We start from the raw sequence: 19,329 nt of genomic DNA, 5'->3' as shown, positions 1-19,329 counted from the left end.
TGAACTCCCCATCAGACAGAAATCTTTGCAAGATGCTGCACACACAGATGCTGTAGACATTCAAAAGATCAGTATCTGCAAAAGATCTGTTCCTGCAAAAGATCTGTTCCTGCAAAATGCAGTCATAGTCTATGATATCTGCAGATCATCATACACACCTTGTTTAACAGACATTCATCTGCAGATCAGATCCACCAGGATGGATTTTCAGATCTGCAGATGAATGTCAGTTAAACAAGGTGTGTATGATGATCTGCAGATCTCATAGACTATCATTGCAATTTGCAGGAACGGATCTTTGGCAGGAACAGATCTTTTGCAGATACTTTTGTGTCTGTACAGCATCTGTGTGTGCAGCATCTTGCAAAGATTTTTTTCTGATGGGGAGTTCAGCTCCATAGAAAAGACTGTGAGGGCTCGTTTCCACTCGAGCGAATCTGCATGCGTTTCCTGCATGCAGATTCGCTCAACCAATACAAGTGGATGGCGCTGTTTCCACTTGTCAGGAATTCTGTGCGGCTCGCTATGCAGAAAAAATCTGCACAGCGGAGCCGTCAGAATTCGCACGCCGCACACCCGCACGCGAATCGTCGGTAATGTAACTAAATAGGAAAACCGCAAGCTCTTTAGTCTTGCGGTTTTCCCAGCGTTTCCGCATGCGATTTCGTCTAAAAACCCATGTCAATGCTTGCCGGCATTGACATGGTTAAAATTGCGTCGTTAAAACCGCGAGCGATTCCGCGTGAAAATCCGCATGGAAACGTCAACGAATCCGCAACCGCATGCGGATTCGTTGACGCGGTTTCCGCGAGCAAATCGCGCCGCTCAAGTGGAAACGTACCCTGAAGGTATGGCTCTCATACTACATGAAGGGTGGTAAGATTGGTCTGTGATCTTTTATTTTCAAAAGACTATGGTCTGATGTGTGTATGTGGCCTAAGTAATGGGGATCCTAGGGGAGGAAGCTTCTTTTTACATGACAGATGGCAAACATAGTTCAAATATATTAAAATATAGCTGAAGTTTGTCCTATTGAAGTGTCCTATTTCATAGCAAAACATGACAAATACACTTATTTCAAGCTTACTTTGCTGATGGGTATAGGTTTAGAATTCCATTGAAGACATAGGTGAAGTCTGCTTGTTTCTGCTCCACCAGAGTCACCAGGGCATCACAACACGCCGTCCTCACAACCACATCTTCACAGCAGCACTTTTCCCAAAGGACATTCAGGGCTGGACTCTGAAAGCACACAAAGCAACCTATCACTGGCTGCAAGCGAGTACTGAAGCTAGAAGAATATGAAATTGAAAATCAAGAAAAGAACTTCTGTATTTTATGTTGTCTGAGTCACCACACTTCTGAGCAGGGCTGTGGGGTCTGAGTCATTTTGGGTACCTGGAGGTTTCATAAACGTCGGAGTATATTTGTACCACCTCCACAGCCCTGGTAAGTATTAGACTAATGCTGGGAATACACAGGTCGAATCTGGCGCTCAATTCTGCACCCGATTGGTTTTGCTGCTCGATTCTGCGGGCGATTATCTTATCTTCCACTCGTTTTTCTTATCTTTTCCCATTGCCCTCAATGCAGAATCAAGCGCAGAATTGATCGGGTGGGAGATCAGACATGTCGGAAATTATCTATCGAGCCAACTAAATCACTCAGAATCGAGCCGTGTATTCTCAGCATAAGGAGTCGGAGTTGAGGAGCAGGAAAGTATTTGGGTTTCTTGAGTAGGTGGTTTCATGAGGAGTCATGATGATTTTTGTACCGACTCCACAATCCTGCTTCTGAGAGCACTGGCATCATGAAAGAAGGTGAGGGAATGGTATCATTTTGTTTATAGTAATCACTGAAATGAAGCTAGCGCTTCATTTTATAATGCAAGAAGAGAGTGAAATGACTTATCTACAATACACCCCTACCACTCCATGATTTTAATGATCAGGATTCACAGGAAAACTTATGGCAAATAATTCAGTGTAAATGCAATAAAAAGGGGAAACATCCATCACTTAGCCACAACTTCCACCTCTCCTAATTTGCATTTTAGGAGAGGTTTTCTCTAAGTCAGTGAGTATAAAAAAAGTCAAGTGAAGTGTGCCATCTTCAGAAGCTTTTGGCTCTTGAGAAAGCCAGGATGTACCTAGGGAAATATGTGGAGCCATAAGAACGCATGACCACCTTGCCACCAAGCCTGACTTCCATTGGGGCAGACCACCTTGTTTGAAGCCTTCATCTGGCTTTACGCAACTCCAGTGAAAGTAAGTCTACATCCTGTTACATCCACTAAGTGGCATGTTCCTTTGCAAACATCAGAAGACATGCAAGTACTGTGGCTGGGGCACAGCCATGGAGGCTACGGTTATTTAAATGACTGCTGTCTGCACCAAATCCAAATGTGCAGTGTTAGCCTGAAGACACATAATGTGGGGTCAATCTATTTCAGCGCAATAGACATTTAAATGTATCTATTCCTCTAGTGTGTTAAACAGCCTCAGGGTCCTAAAAGCCTCCTCATCTTTAATGCAATATATATGAAAGGTAAAATCCTTAAACCACTTTCACTGAGGCTAATTCACTGACTGCTGTACAGCTTCTATTGACTTGCTTCATTCATACAGTGTTATTGAATTAATTACAAAATTCAGACCAGCCAGGATTCTTTGGGGGAGCTGTGCTGAACCTATTTCTCCAAACTTGTTCCTACATTTGGAGACTATTGCATTAAAATGTTTGATCCTTTTGCAGGAATACAAGGAACTGTAATGATCTAACTGTAGTCTGATGTGTGCAAAACATTCCACACTTCACTTTGAGCAACCAATTACTGTATATACCCGAATACAAGTCGTGTATAAGTCGTGTATAAGTCAACTCCAATATTCAGCCCTCTTAAGATGGATTTTTCATTGACTCAAGTATACCCAGAAAAGTTAATGGCTGCACTGCATACAGTATTGTAGCGATTAACGCCTCCTGTCCCTTAAATGCAGCCAATACCTCCTCCAGGCCTCCAAGTGCCGCAATTCTTCACTCCCATCTATGCAGCCCAGTATTCCCCCCCCCCCCCCCCCCCGGCCCCTTTCCTTGTTAATTGCTGTGGCCAGGACTTTCAAACCTGTGTTTTCCCGGCATTTCTTTTCCACAAAGTGTCACTTACCACTAGGTAAATTGATGCAAATGGAAATGTCACTATTAGTATACATATAGACCTAAATTTCTAGACTTATACGCGAGTATATACAGTATTCTAACAATGGATGGACACTCAGTAAACAACACACAATTAAATAAGCAGATATAGACAATAGAACATGGGATGTCTGTCCTCAATCCCCATCTACCCAGGTATCACAGCACCTCATTCAGTGTGACAGCTGGTTGACCTGATGGGTCCCAGGGTTGTACTTCTTTTTATTTTTATTTTTTTATTTACTTGTTTAATCCTTCACTTTCCTTTCTTCCCTGCTTATATGAACCGCATGTCATTTGACTGTTGTTCTTGTGTTCTATTTGGCACTTTATTAAGCATTCAGTTTTCTCAAATCTAGTTTATTACTGTCTGAATTGTGTCAGTATGCAACTATACATTGATCCAATATCAGCATTTATAGGATTTTAACTTAGCATATCAACTTTATTGGCAATATTAGGACAAAGTACTCATGATTAAATGAGTAGACATAATGCACGAGACAGCAAAGAGTACTCAATCACAAAAAATGACTTTTGTAGGCAGGCACTGTTTGATAACAATACCTACAATGGCACTCTTCTCATGCATTTATTCTACTACACATATGCTGATATTGGATCATCAATGTACAGTTCCATTGTGACACAAAAATAGACTCTGTGCCTCTAGGGGTATGTCTGCACCCCACGTGCTTGTTTGGGCTTTTTTGTCTGTTTTGTGCACTTTCAATGACTGATAAAATGTATTTGGATGATAATAAAAGTCTACGTATTTTATTCTAAAGTTAGCTGTGTCTCTTGCTGATGTTATTATTGGGAGTCAACAAAGTCCATCAGCACACCAATTCAACGGTTACAGCACACTCTTTATTGTGCCCGAAAATCACAATGAATCTGACAATTGTTTCAGGAGCCTCGCAGGGCATGTGGCATTTATTTGTCCAACAGCAGTAGGCATTTTGTGCAATTCTTGAGTATACAACCGTTACCCTCTGATGAGATATGTTGGGTCTGCTCCTGTTAGAATTTTTGGGGAATCAAGCCCAATGGATGCCGCCTGAAGCAACTGACTGTGATTCTTTTGGTTTACAATTTAGGAAACTCACTGTATAAACATTACTTGACTATCTGCCAAGCAGCCTGTTCTGGAGTGTGTGGAAGGGAAGGGAGGGAAGTATCCCTCTGGGGGACACAGCAAAAGCCATCAACCAGCAAGAGTGATCCAAACTGCCAGATTGCTGAAGTGCAAGCCAACAATGCCAGGGGAATACCTGTACTCACACTCATGGGAGCATGGAGATGTAATATAAGCACAGTGTATTAACAATCTGCAGCCAAAGGTTTTCCAAAACGCCATGGAACAGTATGTCAAAGATAAAAGATAATCCTCAGCGCTCTGTATTGCACTCCCACACACTGTGAAGGCTGAAGACACCCCACGCTCAATACTGGGGATTACACTTTATTGCAACAACTCAAAATCATTAAAAGAAAACTCACATTGTGGGTCCATGCACACTGGTCCCTATTGCTTTAAAACGCGTGTTTTCTTTTAAAGAGTTTGAGTTGTTGCAATGAAGTGTACCCCCAGTGTATGATTTAAGCCCTGACTCCAGCAAATATGGTTTTTTTGGTGATGGTCACTGTCTCCACTATTTAGCACGGGGTGTTTGCAGGCTTCAGTGTGCGGGAGTGCAATAGAGAGCACTGAGGATTATCTTTTATCTTTGATGTGCTCACACTCACAATTTCTCATGAATGATCCTCTTGGGCAAAAAGATCAACTGTGTGTTCATTCACACCTTTACAAGGTGCAAGTAAAGTTATAGCGAACCAGAGCCCCAGGATTTCTCTTCTCCACAAATAACTCTACTGAATGAAATGTAATCTACAATCCCAAGAGTATTGTTCTTACCTGGTTTGTAGACTGCTTAATAATCCCCAAGGATGCATTTTCTTTCAGTACGGATGCTATTAGATGAGCAACAGCCTGAATCAAAAAGCCAAAAAGAGAAGACGCACACCAGGATTATCTTTTAAGATAAAAGTACAAAACCTTCAAATGCTCTGCTACTGAGTTTTGTGCTTTGCATTATCCACTATGGCCTCGATTCATAAAGCATTCCCGCATGCGGAAATGCTAAAAACAGCTCACTTTACCGACCACATAGCAAAATCTGTATTCATAAAGGCTTTTTCCGCATGAAAAGCCGACATTCGCGAGCAGAGTGATAAATTACCACCTTGCGCGGTGATTAGCTTTGCAAAAGTAACAAATGTCAATTCATAAAGATTAGAGGAAGCGGTATGCAGAAGGGGATTACCGCTACCTCTGATGTGGCGAGAAGCGTGCGGAATACATTGCAGTGAATGCGACAGACCTCCCAAGCAGCAGCAGAGAGAACACCGCATGGAGGGACTCGGCCAGCTTCTCCTGTTTCCGCATGCCTACCGACAGCCTAACGCTAGCCTACAGCGGGATATCTCCGCACTCCTATCACAACTAGAAACATTTTTATGAATGACCACCCAGAAGGCTGAAATACCGACAGCGGTGTTTCCCCGCACGGATTTACCCTACCGACAGCACTTTTATGAATCGAGGCCTATGTCTGCATCATTTGGCATCTTTCTCGCATGTACATTTGATCAGATATACCAACTGTACATGAGCAAATGCGAGAGTCAACCCCAGAAATTGTTAAGACGGAAGAATAGATCCACACAGGACAGACGTAAAGCCATGATCCCCCTTCCAGGAAGTACAGTAAAGCAATGTTCCCTCTATAACAATTAAGGTGGCCATACATCAAGCAGACTTGGCAGCCGATCGACCATCCAATTCAATTATTATAATCGAATTGGATGAAAATCAATGTCGCCAAGCGCATGCCCGACCGATAAAGCGCACAATTTCTGGACAAAATTGGTTGCATTCTCGATCACGCATGCTGCAAGATGTTGCTCGATCGAGTGCGCCGGCAGTAACGGCGTGCAAATCCCCCAACGAACGTGACGAAACCCCAGACGCTGTCCCCCCCTAATGTAAATGTCCCCCCGATGCCCCATGTAAAGGCTAGATTACCTGTCTGAGGCCTGCGCTTGTCTCTCCGCTGGCTTTTGGGCACATTCCCCTCTCCCCACGTGGTTTCCTAGTAAGGGCGCACGTGTATGCAGAGGAGATATCCCGGAAGCAGTGGGGGACAACTGCAGGCCGCGGACAGGTAATGTAACCTTTACAGGAGGCACATTTACATTAGGGACGGCAGATGTTGCGCTCAAGGCCGATTCCGGATCGATTTCAGTATGAAATTGGAATGGGAATCGGCCTGTGGTGTATGGGCAGCTGACAGATCTCAACTGAGAAATTTGTCTTTTGGTCGAATCTGCCGATACATTGCTAGATGTATGGCTACCTTTACAGCATTTTTCTTCAATCAAGAAAAGTATACCTATTATAATTCTCCCGCAAAAGTTACAGCCATATTATCCCCTTATATCAAATATAATTATGTTGTCTCCCTAATGGTGGCCACTGAGTATTCAATACTTTTCATCCAATCTTACCATTTCTATGTCATGTTAGAGAACTGTCTAAAGTATCCATTCACTCAATTTACCCTTATAATACATAGATTAAGTGAAATTGGATGAAAAAGATTGGATAATTATTGGCCACCTTAACAAGTACAGCCTTTTACTTCTCCCAACCACTAATACAGACACAATGGGCTCTATTCACAATCACACATGCGGTAAGAGATTTTTTACCGCTATACAGGGAGTGCAGAATTATTAGGCAAACGAGTATTTTGACCACATCATCCTCTTTATGCATGTTGTCTTACTCCAAGCTGTATAGGCTCGAAAGCCTACTACCAATTAAGCATATTAGGTGATGTGCATCTCTGTAATGAGAAGGGGTGTGGTCTAATGACATCAACACCCTATATCAGGTGTGCATAATTATTAGGCAACTTCCTTTCCTTTGGCAAAATGGGTCAAAAGAAGGACTTGACAGGCTCAGAAAAGTCAAAAATACCAACAATATAGAAGATACTGCGCTCCACTGGACAAAGTAATCAAACTATTCAGGGGATCGCAGCAATGAATAGGGTCACTCCACCCCGCAATACACTTAATCCACACAAGATCACTGCGCTTACTGAATCCTGTAAAAAAGATAAAAAAATGCACATAGTGCCCAGCACTGTCTTCAACTAGTAACAATGAGCACCCCGTGCCGCACTCCAGGGGGTAGTGCCACCACCAGAATAGGACTATAAGGCTCAGCTCCCCCTTTGTGGGTACACTCACCAGAAGCGTGTCTTGTTAAACTGCGTATAACATCCACCTCCGTTAATCCAGCCAGCCAAGGAGTAGCAGAGTCACCGGGTAGCAGTAAAATCCATTTATTAAAATAGGCCAATTAAAATAATGCAGGCTTACAAGCTATTCCGTAACCGCTCACCGCGGATATTACTAAGCAGCACGGACAGCTCTGCCTGCAACTTCCTCCTCTGATGTCAGTGCGCCTCCGACTCCGCCCTACGCATTTCGTCACACTCCGTGACTCATTCAGGGGCTGGAGGTCATAGCCGACGTCGGATACATATACGCGCACACCGTGCCTCCTCCGCTATTAGTCACGCCCGCCGCACCGCCCTCTACTTGTTGCTAGGCAGCCTCAATAGCGTGCTGGCATAATATCCCACGATGCGCGCACTACAAACATTTCTAAACCACTCCCTTCATGGAAGAATTAACAATATTTCCCACCTTCCCCCTTACATACCATGATATACTGTATAAATCCACAATATAATTCTATTGCAAACGCCCCATATGACCTATTAAAGTGACCTTACACATTTTAAAGTGCCACAATGCCTATTTAAAAGCAATTTAGTAAGGATATTGCAGCATATAAGAGTAATGAAGCTTATAAGTGGCAGAAGGTTAAGGCAGGTGATAATGCCCCAGAACAAATGGAAGTTACCTCAAATGTGGGAGTTAGTCCTCAGGAAGAACAGAAGGGAATAGAAAATGGAGGGGTGAGACCAAAAGGGGGGGCAGTGGGAGGGCAAGATCCAGTTAGACCTACCCCGGTTCAGCCAAAGCCACAACCACAGCCTTATGTTCCACCCAACAGGGGGAGGGGGGGTATGGAAGAGGTAGAGGGTATAATAATTATTCCCCACACCCTCCTCGCCCATATATACCCAATCCTCCCAACTTCCATCCTAGGCCTAATAGGGGAGGGGGTGGATTGGGCCCAAGTGGAGGGAGATTTCATTTGGACACTCCCGAACTCCCGGTGTATAACAGATTCGAACCTTTACAACCTTATGTGAATGAAGAGATCCCTCCTTTTTTTCACAAACCAAGATACCGCCAGGACGAGTGGTATATGGAGCCGTACCCCACTCCGAAAGCTGCCCGAAAAAGAGAGCCAGAAGGGGAGTCAGAGGAGGAGGGGGGTACAAGAAAAGAAGGGAATAGAAAAGGGGCAGGGAATTTTTAATCTGAGTGGGGTGAGTTTAGAAAAATCGGAAATTAAACTGTTGGATAGGGGACTAAAATATGCCCCGATAAATAATTTAAATAAGTTCGAGACCTTTATTAATGTGCACAAATTTGTTAGGAAATTGAATCTTAAAAGATATTTTTTAGATAAAGAAGGCCCCTCTAATAAAATCAATCAAGGTGGAAATTTTTCCCACACCAATTTGAGGAATAATTCGGTCTTTAACCCGGTTAACAATGCCAGTAAACAGACCATTGAGGTTTTTAAGAATCTGGTAATCGGTGATTTAGAGCGAGTGCGGACCTCCCGGATCAGGAATCACGATCGTGCAATCTGCAAGTTGCTCAAAGAAAAAGAGCTAATTATCAGACCTGCGGATAAGGGTGGAGGGGTTGTTATTTTAAATCATGATCAGTATTTTGAAGAATTGGATAATTTAGTGGGAGATGAAACAGCATATAAAAAATTGGGAGGCAATCCGGTCTTTGCTTATAAGAGGGAACTGATTGGGATACTGAAAAGGGGACTGGATGGGGGTCTTATCAATGAGAGGGAATTTGAGCATCTTGTAATAAAGAATCCTAAAACCCCTATTATATATCAGTTACCCAAGGTCCACAAATCCTTGACCTCCCCCCCGGGAAGGCCCATTATTAATGGGATAGATTCCGTCAGTTATAGGGTGGGAAGATATTTGGATCTATTTTTGCAGCCATTGGTTGGTTTGCTACCCCGGGTACTTAAAGATACATCTCATACATTGCGAGTTCTGGAAAATAGGAAGATTAGTGATGCGGCACTGCTGGTAACAGCAGATGTCGCATCACTATATACAAACATTGACCACCAGGGGGGTATTAAAGCGGTTGAAGAGGCGTTTAGAAGGCAGGGGACTCTGCATGTATTACAAATAGAGTTCCTGCTGGAATTATTGAATTTTGCATTAGCCAGGAATTACTTTTGGTATAGGGGTGACTTCTATGCACAAATTTAGGGATGCGCCATGGGGGCACCTTATGCCCCAGCCCTGGCAAATATCTGTATGTCTAAATGGGAGGAGGAGGCAATACAGATGTGCCCAGGGAGGGTGGTGGAGTGGCGGAGATTCATTGATGATCTGTTTATAATATGGGGGGGTTCTGTTCAGGAGTGGTGTGATTTTTTGGAGGTCATCAATGGGTTACACCCTAATATTAAGTTAGAGGCACAGATGAGTTTATCTAGTATAGATTTTTTGGACCTTACCGTCTTCAAGGAAGACGGAACTTTATTTACCCGATGTTTTTTCAAAAAAACGGATCGCAATGGGTTTATACCGACTGGTAGTTGCCATCACCCCTCTTGGATTAAGGCGGTCCCTAGAGGCCAATACCAAAGAGTGAGAAGGAATTGTTCTAAGGTGGCTGACTATCATAGTCAGGCATCGGTTCTGACTAAACGTTTTGTGGAAAAGGGTTATGATTTAAATATGATGGGGGATGTAGAGAGAGAGGTGGCATTAATGGATAGAGGGAGATTAATAGTAGAAAAGAATCAAGAGCAGAGGGGACCCCCTGATATCCCGTTCATCTCTACATTTAGTGCACAATATAGGGAAGTGGAGAAGATTTTTTGTAAATATTGGTCGGTACTACAGCAGGATGCTCAACTTAATCTTATTGTTCCACCTAAGCCTAAATTTATTTATAAACGAGCGCCGAATCTGAGGGACATTTTGGTACCTAGTTGCGTTGAGCCGCCAGTTAGAACAAGAGCCCCATGGCAAAGACCGGGTTATTTTATATGTAGAGGGTGCTGTATCTGTAGTGACACGGCTAGTGTGTCTACAGATATAATTAGGTCAAATTATTTCCAGAAAGATTTTAAAATTAGGCAATTTATGACTTGTGAAACCACATATGTGGTATATGTTTTAACTTGTGGGTGTGGCAAACAGTATGTGGGCAGGACCACACAGCCATTAAAGAAAAGATTATATCAACATATTTACAATATAAAGAAAGGATATAAAAGTGTGTCTGCCCACTATTTGGAAGCCCATGATAAAAATCCAGGATGTCTCAAAGCTGCTGCGGTCGAGTCTGTACGATCGCATTGGCGTGGGTCTAACCGATTGCAGCAGCTATGTAAAAAAGAGACGGAATGGATATATAGATTGGGGACCCTTGCCCCTAGAGGACTCAATATTGAGTTGGATATAAACTGTTACATCTCTAATGATTAGGTGATGTGGATATTATTATGATGCCTAAGGTGTAGGGGGATATTAGGGGTTAATGTTAAAGGGGATGTAGTTATTATGGCTTTCTTAGCACATAGAAATGTTTGGAGTGATGCACAGTATACAAGGTTATTAACATGTGTGGTTAAATAAATTGGTGTTGAGTTGGGGTTGAATAAGGGGAGTATACACCTTGGATGTCCTTAATTATTGTAACAATGGGCATCATGATATATATATATATAGGTGGGGGTATTTATTATTAGTTCACTGTCACTTTAAATTATAGGAGTATCAGCATAAGGGTGGATTATATATGTAGAAGATTACAAGTGTATCTAGTATGCACCCAAGTACTTTATAGGGAATACGTAATATAGGTGTGAAGTATAATTAATAATGTATGTCACTATAAATATTTAAGGTCACTTTAATAGGAACAGATTGCTAAAGGTTTATCTAGTTAGAAATCAGAAACTTTTATTTCGCCAAGCACGACTGGGTCGTGCCCGGAATTGGGCTTGGCACTTACAGGGTACTGATACACGGTACACAGTAGTTACAGATAGAGGACATGCAGTAGTAACAGAACATTATACAGAAAAACAGAGCATTAAAGAACATGTATGCAGAGGGAGACAATGGCATAAGTTACAATACAATAAAAAAACAACCAAAAAAAGTACGCTTGAGCTATGTGCAAAGTGCCTCAGTGCGTCTTGGTATTTTGGGGTGGGGATAGGCATTTCCATGGCGAGAGTTCAGGAGGTTGACAGCAGAGGGAAAGAAACTGTTCTTATGTCTTGAGGTCCTGGTGTAGATGGATCGGAACCGGAGCTTCCGGCTCGAGGGGAGCTGATTAAAGAAGCGGTAGCCTGGGTGTGAGGGGTCGTTGGCGATCTTTAATGCTCTGGTGTTCAGCCTGGAGTGGTAGAGGAGGTCCAGAGTGGGAAGGGATCTTCCGATGATCCTCTCTGCAGATTTGATGACCCTCTGCAGTTTGAGCTTGTCGCTGGCGGAGGAGCTGGTGTACCAGACCAGGATGGAAGAGCATAGGACGGATTCGATCGTGGCTGAGTAGAAATTTGTCAGCAGTTTTTGGGCCATACCGAACTTTTTCAGTTGGCGGAGAAAGAAAAGTCTCTGTTGGGCTTTCCTCTGTGTTGAGGTCGTGTTGGTGTTCCACCTCAGGTCATTGGAGATAGTTGTGCCCAGTAGGCGGACACTGGGGACTCTTTCCACTTCCATGCCATCCATGTGGATTGGAGGCGGGGTAGAAGCGCTCCTCCTGAAATCAACAATCATCTCCACCGTTTTTGCTGTGTTTAGGACCAAACCGTTCTCTCTGCACCAGCTGCATATGCTTTCGACCTGGTGGCGGTACGCCTTCTCATCGTTTTTGGTGATGAGACCCACAATGGTCGTGTCATCGGCAAATTTGATTACTTTTACCGAGTCCAAAGTGGATTTGCAATTGTTCGTATACAGAGAGAACAGGAACGGCGACAGGACACAGCCTTGTGGGGCCCCTGTGTTGGTGATCCTAGGTTGTGAGGAGATGGTGCCTAACCTAACGACCTGGGACCTGTTGGTGAGGAAGTCCGTGATCCACAGGCGTAGGGTGGGGTGAACTCCTAGCGCAGCGAGATTGTCCTGAAGTATTTTAGGGCTGAAGTATTTTAGCACTTATCTGCACTTTAGGAACGAGTTTTAGGTAATATGTTTATGTATGTATTAAGTAGTAGGCATTGTGGCACTTTAAAATGTGTAAGGTCACTTTAATAGGTCATATGGGGAGTTTGCAATAGAATTATATTGTGGATTTATACAGTATATCATGGTATGTAAGGGGGAAGGTGGGAAATATTGTTAATTCTTCCATGAAGGGAGTGGTTTAGAAATGTTTGTAGTGCGCGCATCGTGGGATATTATGCCAGCACGCTATTGAGGCTGTCTAGCAACAAGTAGAGGGCGGTGCGGCGGGCGTGACTAATAGCGGAGGAGGCACGGTGTGCGCGTATATGTATCCGACGTCGGCTATGACCTCCAGCCCCTGAATGAGTCACGGAGTGTGACGAAACGCGTAGGGCGGAGTCGGAGGCGCGCTGACGTCAGAGGAGGAAGTTGCAGGCAGAGCTGTCCGTGCTGCTTAGTAATATCCGCGGTGAGCGGTTACGGAATAGTTTGTAAGCCTGCATTATTTTAATTGGCCTATTTTAATAAATGGATTTTACTGCTACCCGGTGACTCTGCTACTCCTTGGCTGGCTGGATTAACGGAGGTGGATGTTATACGCAGTTTAACAAGACACGCTTCTGGTGAGTGTACCCACAAAGGGGGAGCTGAGCCTTATAGTCCTATTCTGGTGGTGGCACTACCCCCTGGAGTGCGGCACGGGGTGCTCATTGTTACTAGTTGAAGACAGTGCTGGGCACTATGTGCATTTTTTTATCTTTTTTACAGGGTTCAGTAAGCGCAGTGATCTTGTGTGGATTAAAAGTCAAAAATAGTGAGATATCTTGCAAAGGGATGCAGCACTCTTGAAATTGCAAAGCTTCTGAAGCGCGATCATCGAACAATCAAGCGTTTCATTCAAAATAGTCAACAGGGTCACAAGAAGCGTGTGAAAAAAACCAAGGCGCAAAATAACTGCCCATGAACTGAGAAAAGTCAAGCGTGCAGCTGCCAAGATGCCACTTGCCACCAGCTTGGCCATATTTCAGAGCTGCAACATCACTGGAGTGCACAAAAGCACAAGGTGCGCAATACTCAGAGACATGGCCAAGGTAAGAAAGGCTGAAGGACGACCACCACTGAACAAGACACACAAGCTGAAACGTCAAGACTGGGCCAAGAAATAACTCAAGACTGATTTTTCTAAGGTTTTATGGACTGATGGAATGAGAGTGAGTCTTGATGGGCCAGATGGATGGGCCCGTGGCTGGATTGGTAAAGGGCAGAGAGCTCCAGTTCGACTCAGACGCCAGCAAGGTGGAGGTGGAGTACTGGTTTGGGCTGGTATCATCAAAGATGAGCTTGTGGGGCCTTTTCGGGTTGAGGATGGAGTCAAGCTCAACTCCCAGTCCTACTGCCAGTTTCTGGAAGACACCTTCTTCAAGCAGTGGTACAGGAAGAAGTCTGTCCTTCAAGAAAAACATGATTTTCATGCAGGACAATGCTCCATCACACGCGTCCAAGTACTCCACAGCGTGGCTGGCAAGAAAGGGTATAAAAGAAGAAAAACTAATGACATGGCCTCCTTGTTCACCAGATCTGAACCCCATTGAGAACCTGTGGTCCATCATAAAATGTGAGATTTACAAGGAGGGAAAACAGTACACCTCTCTGAACAGTGTCTGGGAGGCTGTGGTTGCTGCTGCACGCAATGTTGATGGTGAACAGATCAAAACACTGACAGAATCCATGGATGGCAGGATTTTGAGTGTCCTTGCAAAGAAAGGTGGCTATATTGGTCACTAATTTGTTTTTGTTTTGTTTTTGAATGTCAGAAATGTATATTTGTGAATGTTGAGATGTTATATTGGTTTCACTGGTAAAAATAAATAATTGAAATGGATATATATTTGTTTTTGTTAACCACTTGCCGACCGCCCACAGCCCATGGGCGGCGGCAAAGTGGATGCCTTAAGGACCGCAATACGCCTGACGGCGGCGGGTCCTTAAGGCAGTCCGGGGAGCGATCGCGTCATCTATGACGCGTGCTCCCCGCGGCGAAAGGTCCTGCCCACCTTGCCCGATACCCCGCCGGCCAATTAGCAGCGCCGGCGGGGTTTAAAATTACGATCTGGGCCAATAGAAATGTATAATACACTTTGTTTACATGACAAAGTGTATTATACAGGCTGCCTCCTCCTCCTCCGCACTCTTCGTCGCACGGATCGTCCGAGGAGGAGGCAGCCCTGTAGTCAGCGCACAAAACAGGTTTTTTGCACCCACAGACCACCCGATCGCCCACCCCAGCCCTCAGGACCCCCCCTGACCACCCCAGCACAGCAGTATTTGCACCCAAGCACCCCCTAATAAACCCATCAATCACCCCCTGCCACTGTCTGCCGACGCTATATTGTAGGTTAGGTCCCTAACTACCCCCTAGGGTCCCTTGATCACTCCCCCCTACCCTCAGATCCCCCCCCAGCCCCCCACCCCTGTATACTGTATACTACTGTATACATCTGCCTCACCCACTAACCACCTGTCTATCACCTGTCTGTCACTTGTCTATCACCCCTTGTCACCACCACCCATCAGAGCAGACCCTAAACTGTCCCTTGGGGGAACCTGATCACCCACTCAGACACTCAGATTGTCCTCAGACCCCCCCTCCTGATAACCTCCCCAGTGCATTGTTTACAACTATACTCCCCTGTAATCACTCACTGATCCCCCATCGGTTACCCCCCGGTGTCTGCCACCCATCAGATCAGGACCCAATCTGCCCCGTGCGGGCACCTAATCAACCCCCCTCACCCTCAGATCGCCCTCAGACCTTCCCCCCCCCCCCCCCATCACCTTCCCAGTGCATTGTATTTGATTGTGCTGTCATTGTATTTGATTATGCTGTCATTGTATTTGATTGTCCCGTGATTGGCCTGTGATTGTCCCGTGATTGGCCTGTGATTGTCCCGTGATTGGCCTGTGATTGTCCCGTGATTGGCCTGTGATTGTCCCGTGATTGGCCTGTGATTGTCCCGTGATTGGCCTGTGATTGGCTGTGATTGCCCTGTGATTGGCCTGTGATTGGCTTTGATTGTCCAGTGATTGGCTGTGATTGGCCCGTGATTGGCTTTGATTGTCCCGCGACTGCCCTGTGATTGTTTCTGATTGCTTCTGATTCCCCACTCGCCACCACCCCCCTGTCACTATCCTAGTGATCTAAAAACAGTGATCAGTGGAAACTGTCACTTTTTTAGATCACTAGTGTTAGCAGTTAGGCCAGTTAGCTAGGCCCCTTTGTTAGTGTCAGTTAGTGCTCAGCCCACTGCACCACAGTCACTAATTAGCGTCATCACTGTCGCTAATCAACATTGTTACTATATAGTATCTGTAAGTGATCATTACTGATCGCAGTCAGATCTATTAGGGTCACTAGGATCCACTAAAAAACGCAGTGTTTGCCCGATCAGGTCTGATCGTTCGCCTGCACTTGCGTTCAGCCCACCCCACCGCAGTGACAGATTTTTTTTTCTGATCACTGCAAAAACCACTGTACACTAGCTGTGCACTGTAAACGTCAGTTTTGATTTTTTTTTATCAAAACTCAGTGATCACAGCTTTCTACCGCTCAAATACTCCCTTTCGCTAAGTAGGTGCTCTTTTTTCTGGGTAGTCTCAGAGGAATACCCCCTAAATGTAGCAGTCCACCATGGCAAGAAAGGGGTATTCCGATGATGAGGTTCTCAGGTACATGGCCCAGTCGGATGAGGACGATTGGGACGAACCATTCGACGAATCATCTGGGTCAGAGTTTGTACCTGAATTGAGCAGTGGCTCACTGACCGATAGCGATGACGAGGTTGAGGTCCCGGCTAGAGCCAGGCGTACCACACCCCATGTCGTTGGACCGCAAGTGGCGCAGGATCAGCCTCAAGGGCAGCAGAGTGGTGCTCGTCTGAGATTTCATGGTGGGGCAGGCACCAGCAGCACAGCATCTCCTGGACCTAGAACCAGTACTTCCGTACACCCTGGTGAAGTGGCGAGCACCAGCATGGAAGTTGAAACTGGTTCGGTGGCACGTGCAGTAACACCCCAGTCGCAGCCACCAAGTAGACGGGCCCGTACTACCCCTAGTTTACCAGAGGTGCTGGCAAATCCAAATTGGCAATCCCCTGATACCGCCGCACCCGTACTGCCCCCTTTCACAGCCCAGTCTGGAGTCCAGGTGGAGACAGATAATCTAGGATCGCCCCTAGACTTTTTTTTATCTGTTCATCACCCAGGATCTCTTAGACCTAGTCGTGGCAGAGACCAACCGTAGAGCCACACAATTTCTAACTGCCAATCCGAATGTCTTCCTTGCCCAGCCATTTCGGTGGAAACCAGTCCAAGTTTCCGACATTAAAATTTTTTTGGGCCTTCTCTTACACATGGGACTAATCAAACAAAATGTGTTGCGGTTTTATTGGTCTACAGACCCATCACAACATGTTCCCTTGTACTCTGCTGCCATGTCCAGGACACGATTTGAGAACATCCTGCGCTTCCTGCACTTCAATGATGACGAAACCTGTCATGAAAGTGACCACCCTGCTTTTGACCGGCTCCACAAAATTCGGCCCCTCATAGACCACCTGTCATCAAAATTTGCAGATGCTTATACCCCTGAACAGCAAATCTGCGTAGACGAGTCCCTCATACGTTTTACCGGGCGCCTTGGTATCAAACAGTACATCCCAAGCAAGCGCGCCCGGTATGGGGTGAAACTGTATAAGCTCTGTGAAAGGGCCACAGGCTATACATCTTATTTTAGGGTCTATGAGGGAAAAGACTCCAAATTGGAGCCGGTCGGATGCCCTGACTACCTGGGGAGCAGTGGAAAGGTTGTGTGGGACTTGGTGTCACCCTTGTTCCAGAAGGAAAAAAACCATCTTTATGTGGACAATTATTACACAAGTGTGGCCCTCTTTCAGCACTTAAAGTTAGAAGGAATCCGATGCTGTGGCACCGTGCGGCATAGTCGCCGGGGCTTCCCCCAACGGCTCATTACCACCAAAGTTCAACGGGGGCAGAGGGCCGCATTGAGTGCTGACGACCTGCTCGCGGTAAAATGGAAGGACAAGAGGGACGTTTACTTTCTGTCCACCATTCACGCAGACACGACAGTCCAAATTCAACGGCGAACTGAGGTCATTGAAAAACCCCTTGTCGTCCACGAGTAGAATACCAACATGGGAGGGGTGGACTTCAATGACCAGAGGTTAGCGCCCTATTTACTTTCCCGCAAAACAAGGCGCTGGTATAAAAAAAGTGTCCTTTTATTTATTTCAATTGGCAGTTTACAACAGCTTTGTTCTCTACAGTAAGGCTGTGAGAACTGGATCGTTTCTAAAATTTCAGAGACAGATCACTATGGAACTCCTGTATCCAGGAGGTGTCCGGGCCCAACCCCAAGATGCAACTAGCCGGCTGCATGGAAGGCATTACGCCTATCCGATTCCGAGTACCCCAGGTCACCGAATCCGAAGAAAACGTTGTCGTGTCTGCAGCAGGGCTGGAACAAGGCGTGACACCACTGTTTATTGTCCCCGCTGCCCTGACCAGCCTGGCCTATGCCTAGGGGAGTGTTTTGAGAGGTCCCACGAGCAGGTACACTATTAGAGAGTAGGGAACTACAGACACAGCGGTAGGCACACAAGGGTCTCTCAGTGCTATTTCACACTGCTGCGATGCGTTAGGGCAAAATGCCTAGCGAAAGTCACACTTTGCGGTCCCCCCCTACGCCGGAAGTGCTCGACTTAACGCTAGTACATGCCTACGTTACTGCGTGGCTTCTGTGGCAATTTCGATCGGCCCGGAAGTCATGTTAGTCTATGGCGACGCAGTCCATTACTAGGCCGAATGCTACTCTTGTGGTATTCCCTGAAGGTCTGTTTTGGACGATACGGTGCGGCGGGCTCGACCCACCGGATATGTCAATATGCAGTGTGAAACCAAACATCTGGTTTCGAGAGATCGTAATACACAGGGCTGCCAGAAACCTCTCCTTTCACTTGGGACAAAATGCGTAATGTACTTCGCCACAACTCTGTGCGATTTGCACTTCGCACATTGTCCCATGGGGGAGGAGAGGTTTGTCCTCGGGAGGTAAGTTAAAAAAAAAAAACAGGTAAGCAAAGAAGCTAATGTTTAGTTTGCAATGTTAAGGTTTTTATTAAAAAAGTTCAAAGTTTATTAACCACTTGAGGACCTAGGGCTTTACACCCCTTAAGGACCGGCCACTTTTTTTCCATTCAGACCACTGCAGCTTTCACGGTTTATTGCTCGCTCATACAACCTACCACCTAAATGAATTTTGGCTCCTTTTCTTGTCACTAATAAAGCTTTCTTTTGGTGCTATTTGATTGCTGATGTGATTTTTACTTTTTATTATATTCATCAAAAAAGACATGAATTTTGGCAAAAAAATGTTTTTTTTTAACTTTTTGTGCTGACATTTTTCAAATAAAGTAAAATTTCTGTATACATGCAGCGCGAAAAATGTGGACAAACATGTTTTTGATTAAAAAAAAAAACCCATTCAGCCTATATTGATTGGTTTGGGTAAAAGTTATAGCGTTTACAAACTATGGTGCAAAAAGTGAATTTTCCCATTTTCCAGCATCTCTGCCTTTTCTGACCACCTGTCATGTTTCATGAGGGGCTA

At 45.1% G+C, this 19,329-nt stretch overlaps 1 protein-coding gene across 3 annotated transcripts in view; it reads right to left on the bottom strand.

Annotated features, from left to right (window-relative positions):
• The window catches only part of FOCAD (focadhesin), a 256,927-nt gene that overhangs the window by 216,346 nt on the left and 21,252 nt on the right, over positions 1-19,329 (bottom strand). For all 3 annotated transcript variants that reach the window (XM_068234405.1, XM_068234403.1, XM_068234404.1), the window contains exons 3-4: positions 5,117-5,191; positions 1,088-1,242 (exon numbers count right to left, since the gene is read on the bottom strand). In XM_068234405.1, coding sequence (XP_068090506.1) covers positions 1,088-1,242; positions 5,117-5,191 — 230 coding nt within the window. The remainder of the gene's footprint in view (positions 1-1,087; positions 1,243-5,116; positions 5,192-19,329) is intronic.

This window comes from Hyperolius riggenbachi, chromosome 1, assembly GCF_040937935.1.
Source record: "Hyperolius riggenbachi isolate aHypRig1 chromosome 1, aHypRig1.pri, whole genome shotgun sequence".
Lineage (NCBI taxonomy): Eukaryota > Metazoa > Chordata > Amphibia > Anura > Hyperoliidae > Hyperolius > Hyperolius riggenbachi.
This window is presented reverse-complemented; position numbering and strand designations above follow the sequence as displayed.